The sequence below is a fragment of the Oncorhynchus gorbuscha genome, linkage group LG07 (assembly GCF_021184085.1).
Source record: "Oncorhynchus gorbuscha isolate QuinsamMale2020 ecotype Even-year linkage group LG07, OgorEven_v1.0, whole genome shotgun sequence".
Lineage (NCBI taxonomy): Eukaryota > Metazoa > Chordata > Actinopteri > Salmoniformes > Salmonidae > Oncorhynchus > Oncorhynchus gorbuscha.
This window is the reverse complement of record NC_060179.1, coordinates 21,815,790-21,821,880: the sequence shown is the minus strand read 5'-3', so window position 1 is coordinate 21,821,880 and position 6,091 is coordinate 21,815,790. Positions and strand designations below refer to the sequence as shown.

The 6,091-nt window shown below is 52.5% G+C and overlaps 1 protein-coding gene across 1 annotated transcript in view; it reads left to right on the top strand.

Annotated features, from left to right (window-relative positions):
• The window catches only part of LOC124039626 (piezo-type mechanosensitive ion channel component 2-like), a 167,699-nt gene that overhangs the window by 135,312 nt on the left and 26,296 nt on the right, over nt 1-6,091 (top strand). The window contains exons 22-28 of the mRNA XM_046355800.1: nt 1-68; nt 602-806; nt 1,040-1,141; nt 3,659-3,824; nt 4,717-4,960; nt 5,530-5,626; nt 5,900-6,065. The exon at nt 1-68 is cut by the window's left edge and continues 133 nt beyond it. Coding sequence (XP_046211756.1) covers nt 1-68; nt 602-806; nt 1,040-1,141; nt 3,659-3,824; nt 4,717-4,960; nt 5,530-5,626; nt 5,900-6,065 — 1,048 coding nt within the window. The remainder of the gene's footprint in view (nt 69-601; nt 807-1,039; nt 1,142-3,658; nt 3,825-4,716; nt 4,961-5,529; nt 5,627-5,899; nt 6,066-6,091) is intronic.

Below are 6,091 nucleotides of genomic sequence, written 5' to 3'. Positions count from 1 at the left end.
TCGACGACGGCATCCTCAACTGTGCCAAGTACTTCATCAACTACTTCTTCTACAAGTTCGGCCTGGAGGTATGATGTCATAGCAAAGTGTCCATGTTTTTTCCTTGTGCGATAGTTGGAATATTTACAAGAATATCTTTGTTTTGAAATATCTGTTAAGAGTGTTAAAGTAATTGTTGAGTTGTCTTATTATGAATACCGGTATACCATTATGGATCCACATCCATACCGGTAACGATATTTGGATACAGTGCTAAATTAAATTACATTGAATTAGTTCTACAAATGCAACTACTTCACTGTCAGTAGTTTTGTCCTAGTTTGGTTGAGTATGAAACCATCAGAAGAGAGACCATTAAAATCACCTAGAATGAACTTTTATTACTCAGATACTGCCATACTGTCAAAAATTAGAAAAATATTACGATATGATATTTTGACCATATCGCCCAGCCCTAAGTTTCCTACATGACTGAGACATAACTCCTACTTCCGAACTCCATCTTCGTGCTTCCTACCCCGTAACCCTCTGTAGACCCAATATAAAAGTCCCTTGAGACTAAAGCTTCCTAAATATTAACTATTGTCATTGTTATTGTAAGACATGCTTCCTGTTAGCGGTGAACGTGATTGGCCAGAGGATGGACTTCTACGCCATGCTCCATGCCTTCGGTCTGATCGCGGTCATCTACCGCCGGCGGCGAAAGGCCATTGCTGAGATCTGGCCCAAGTACAGCTGCTTCCTGGCCTGCATGCTCACCTTCCAGTACTTTGTCTGCATCGGCTTCCCACCGGCCGCCTGCAAAGGTGGGTGGAGCAACAGAATCAAACACATCATTTTGTATTGCATTGTATTATATTGTATGAGGGGCCATTTACCTCTATGGCCGGACCTGCTGCGTCCATTTAGTTTAATTTAATGTCTCTTCTCGATAGTTAGAATACATGTGTCAAAGTTAGCACATAATCTTGCACAGGTCATAACAGACTGTATAATAATAGTGTTTAAATGGATCCATTCCCTCTCCTCGTTTTCCCAGACTACCCATGGCGGTTCCCCTCATCCTCCACAGACTCCAACGTCATCAAGTGGCTCTATTTCCCTGACTTCCACACCAAGCCCAACCCTCTGTTCCTGCTCTGTGAGAACAGCCTTTATTTACTGAGCGTTTGCCGTTGGGATTGTAGCTTCTGGGGCTGTGACTGTGACTGTGACTGTGACTGTGACTGTGACTGGGACTGGGACTGGGACTGGGACTGGGACTGGGACTGGGACTGGGACTGGGACTGGGACTGTGACTGGGACTGTGACTGGGACTGTGACTGGGACTGGGGCTGTGACTGTGACTGGGACTGTGACTGGGACTGTGACTGGGACTGGGGCTGTGACTGGGACTGGGACTGGGACTGGGACTGGGACTGGGACTGGGATTAACTTGAAATAAGTGTGTTTTTCTTCATCCTCCTGTTTTCTGTTCCTCCTGTCCTCTCCCTCCTCCTCCTCCTGTCCTCTCCCTCCTCCTCCTCCTGTCCTCTCCCTCCTCCTCCTCCTGTCCTCTCCCTCCTCCTCTCTCATGTCCTCTCCCTCCTCCTCCTCCTGTCATCTCCCTCCTCCTCCTGTCCTCTCCCTCCTCCTCCTCCTGTCCTCTCCCTCCTCCTCCTCCTCCTGCCTTCTCCCTCCTCCTCCTGTCCTCTCCCTCCTCCTCTCCCATGCCCTCTCCCTCCTCCTCCTCCTGCCTTCTCCCTCCTCCTCCTCCTGTCCTCTCCCTCCTCCTCTCCCATGCCCTCTCCCTCCTCCTCCTCCTGCCTTCTCCCTCCTCCTCCTCCTGCCTTCTCCCTCCTCCTCTCCCATGCCCTCTCCCTCCCTCCTCCTCCTCCTGCCCTCCTCCCTCCCTCCTCCTCCTCCCTTCTCCCTCCTCCTCCTCCTCTCCTCTCCCTCCTCCTCTCCCATGCCCTCTCCCTCCTCCTCCTCCTCCTGCCCTCTCCCTCCTCCTCCTGTCCTCCTCCTCCTCCTCCCCCATGCCCTCTCCCTCCCTCCTCCCTCCCATGCCCTCTCCCTCCTCCTCCTCCTGTCCTCTCCCTCCTCCCTCCCATGCCCCCTCCCTCCTCCTCTCCCTGCCCCTCCCTCCTCCCTCCTGCCTTCTCCCTCCTCCTCCTCTTGTCCCTCCTCCTCCTCCCATGCCCTCTGCCCCTCCCTCCCTCCTCCTCCTCCTCCTGCCCTCTCCCTCCTCCTCCTGTCCTCTCCCTCCTCCTCTCCCATGCCCTCTCCCTCCTCCTCTCCCATGCCCTCTCCCTCCTCCTCCTCCTGTCCTCTCCCTCCTCCTCTCCCATGCCCTCTCCCTCCTCCTCCTCCTGCCTTCTCCCTCCTCCTCCTCCTGCCTTCTCCCTCCTCCTCTCCCATGCCCCCTCCCTCCTCCTCCTCCTCCTGCCCCCTCCTCCTCCTGCCTTCTCCCTCCCCTCCCTCCCTCCTCCCTCCTCTCCCTCCTCCCATGCCCCTCCTCCTCCTCCTCCTGCCTTCTCCCTCCTCCTCCTCTTGTCCCTCCCTCCTCCTCTCCCATGCCCTCTCCCCCTCCTCCTCCTCCTCCTGCCCTCTCCCTCCTCCTCCTGTCCTCTCCTCCTCCTCCCCATGCCCTCTCCCTCCTCCTCTCCCATGCCCTCTCCCTCCTCCTCCTCCTGTCCTCTCCCTCCTCCTCTCCCATGCCCTCTCCCTCCTCCTCTCCCATGCCCTCTCCCTCCTCCTCCTCCTGCCTTCTCCCTCCTCCTCCTCTTGTCCTCTCCCTCCTCCTCTCCCATGCCCTCTCCCTCCTCCTCCTCCTCCTCCTGCCCTCTCCCTCCTCCTCCTGTCCTCTCCCTCCTCCTCTCCCATGCCCTCTCCCTCCTCCTCTCCCATGCCCCTCCCTCCTCCTCCTCCTGTCCCTCCCTCCTCCTCTCCCATGCCCTCTCCCTCCTACTCTCCCATGCCCTATCCCTCCTCCTCCTCCTCCTGCCCTCTCCCTCCTCCTCTCCCATGCCCTCTCCCTCCTCCTTCTCCTGTCCTCTCCCTCCTCCTCCCCCATGCCTTCTCCCTCCCGCCTCCTCCTGTCCTCTCCCTCCTCCTCTCCCATGCCCTCTCCCTCCTCCTCCTCCTGTCCTCTCCCTCCTCCTCCCCCATGCCTTCTCCCTCCCGCCTCCTCCTGTCCTCTCCCTCCTCCTCTCCCATGCCCTCTCCCTCCTCCTCCTCCTGTCCTCTCCTCTCCCTCCTCCTCTCCCATGCCCCTCCCTCCTCCTCCTGTCCTCTCCCTCCTCCTCTCTCATGCCCTCTCCCTCCTCCTCCTCCTGTCCTCTCCCTCCTCCTCTCCCATGCCCTCTCCTGTCCTCTCGCCCCTCCTCCTCTCCCATGCCCTCTCCCTCCTCCTCCTCCTGTCCTCTCCCTCCTCCTCTCCTCCTGTCCTCTCCCTCCTCCTCTCCTCCTGTCCTCTCCCTCCTCCTCTCCCATGCCCTCTCCCTCCTCCTCTCCTCCTGTCCTCTCCCTCCTCCTCTCCCATGCCCTCTCCCTCCTACTCTCCCATGCCCTCTCCCTCCTCCTCTCCTCCTGTCCTCTCCCTCCTCCTCTCCTCCTGTCCTCTCCCTCCTCCTCTCCCATGCCCTCTCCCTCCTCCTCCTCTTGTCCTCTCCCGCAGATGACTTCATGCTGCTGCTGTGTGCCTCACTGCAGAGGCAGGTGTTTGAGGAGGAGAACGAGGCTGCCGTGCGCCTCTTGGCCGGGGACAACGTGGAGATCTGCAGGGACCTGGACGCCGCCTCCTTCAGTCAGCACAACCCCGTCCCTGACTTCATCCACTGCAGGTAGTCTATGTGAAACACAGTACCGGCCAGGCCCAGGTCTGGTGCACAGGCTGTGCCTGATCAGGTATCGAACCCGTGGCTCGAGAAAGAGTGTTTTTCCTCAGAGTGCCAGCACGAGTCGTTTGGTCTTAGGCAAGTTATTCCATTCACTGTCAAGTTATTCCATCTCTCTAAGTCCCTGTCCAAAGTGTCTATTACAAAGTCCTTTAGACACTTTCCTTGGGTTCCCATTGTTTTGACATGTGAAGTGAGTTAAGTGAGCACATTGCCAAACACCTGTGTTTTCCTTCCGCTCTCACCTCTCTTTCCCTCAGTCTTTCCTGGTGTCAGATAACTCAGGGATGTTAAAACAAGCCTTTAACCGTGTCCTGTGAGTGATTAGAACAAGGGGGAAACGTTCTTTAAAACAGCTGGCCCTTTGGAACAGTCAGCATGAGGTTGTATCAGAAATGAGGTCGTACCCCCCGTATCCCCCCCCCCCCCCCAGTCAAAGTCTCTGACATCACTGCTTCTCCAGTTCACATACATATGCTTGTAAAAACAACAGGAACTGGTGACAAGTAGTGATGACAATGTGTCAACAAAGTTGTGTAATATTGAAATGCATGAAAATATTGTGTCGTGGGATAAAATACACAACGTATCTCTGCTCATCTCTGTATGGATATATGAAAGCTTGTATTTGTACATCTATTGTTCCAGAATATATTTTTGTTGAATGTTAGCTTTGCTGCTGTATATGTCACCTGCATGCTTTCCCCATAGTCTGGTTCAAAACCCAATTTCAAATTTGACGATTTGAATGACAGATTCCAAACAAATGACTTTTGCTTTGAATGTTGTCATTCCCTCACTTCAATACGTTTTTATTCATGAATTAACCCTCTTTCAGATCCTACCTGGACATGCTGAAGGTGATCATGTTCAGCTACCTCTTCTGGTTCGTGCTCACCATCATCTTCATCACGGGCACCACGCGCATCTCTATCTTCTGTATGGGCTACCTGGTGGCCTGTTTCTACTTCCTGCTCTTCGGGGGCGACCTGCTGCTCAAGCCAATCAAAAGTATCCTGCACTACTGGGACTTCCTGATTGCCTACAACGTGTTTGTGATCACCATGAAGAACATACTCTCGGTAAGTGTTGGCAACACTAGATACAGTGTTATTGAATACTGGGATTACTGGGAATTTGGAAACTCAGTTTGGGCAGCCATCTTGGCATTAAACGTTGTAGTAAGACAACAAGATTGTAGTTAGAATGCAACATTTACAAAAGTTGTTCTTGTGGGTTTTTGGAGCCAAACGGGAAGATAGTTTGCCGAAGTCAGAGGCTCTGGGCGCAGTATGGTGACACATACCTGCCTAACAATTGAACAAAAAGTCAAAAGAGCAATGCTACTCCAAATGAAAACAAAACAGTCCTGCTGTCCTGAAACATGGGCCAGGATTCAATCCGATCTCACTTGATCAACAATGAGGCTTTTAAAGTCAATGTTCCCGCGTTTGAGATTACGAGATTACGTTAACGGTAAACACTGCAGATGAATTGGAGACATATAGGATTAGTTCGGCCGGCTGGCCAGATAGGACAAGTTCAGCCGATCAGACCTCTGCAACAGCATTACAGTAATCTAGATGTCGTGGTGTGTTTGGCTGCTGTTGTGTCCTGTTTTAGCTGACTGGTTTGTCCTCTCGGTCTTCAGATACTAGCCTGTGGGTACATAAAAGTCCTGGTCACCGATCACTGTTGGCTCATTCAGCTCTTCAGCCTGGCCTGCACTATAAAGGGCTATTCTAAACGTAAGTGACCCTATTACCAATGTAAAGCAGCGTGCCTTTGGAAACTCACTTTCTTCGTGTTTTGACAAAAATGTAACTCACTTGAAAGGATTTATGAAACATTATTCAGTTACATTTTCAGAAATGCTTGATGATGACTCCATTAGAAGGGGGTGTGGACTGTACTGTATAATTTGAGTTGAGAAGTTTTATTAGACTTTCTTCTAAATATAAAGAATCAAAAAAATTAATTAATAAATATTTGATTATTAATATTTTTTGAAATCCTTGCAGCTGAGCAGCACAGCCACAAGCAGTGTGAGTTGCCTAGCGACGAGGCAGGCATCATCTGGGATAGCATCTGTTTTGCCTTCCTGTTGCTACAGCGACGTGTTTTCATGAGCTACTACTTCCTGCACGTGGTCGCCGACATCCGCTCCTCACAGATCCTGGCCTCCAGGTAAATTGTACTGTTTGGTTTAACCG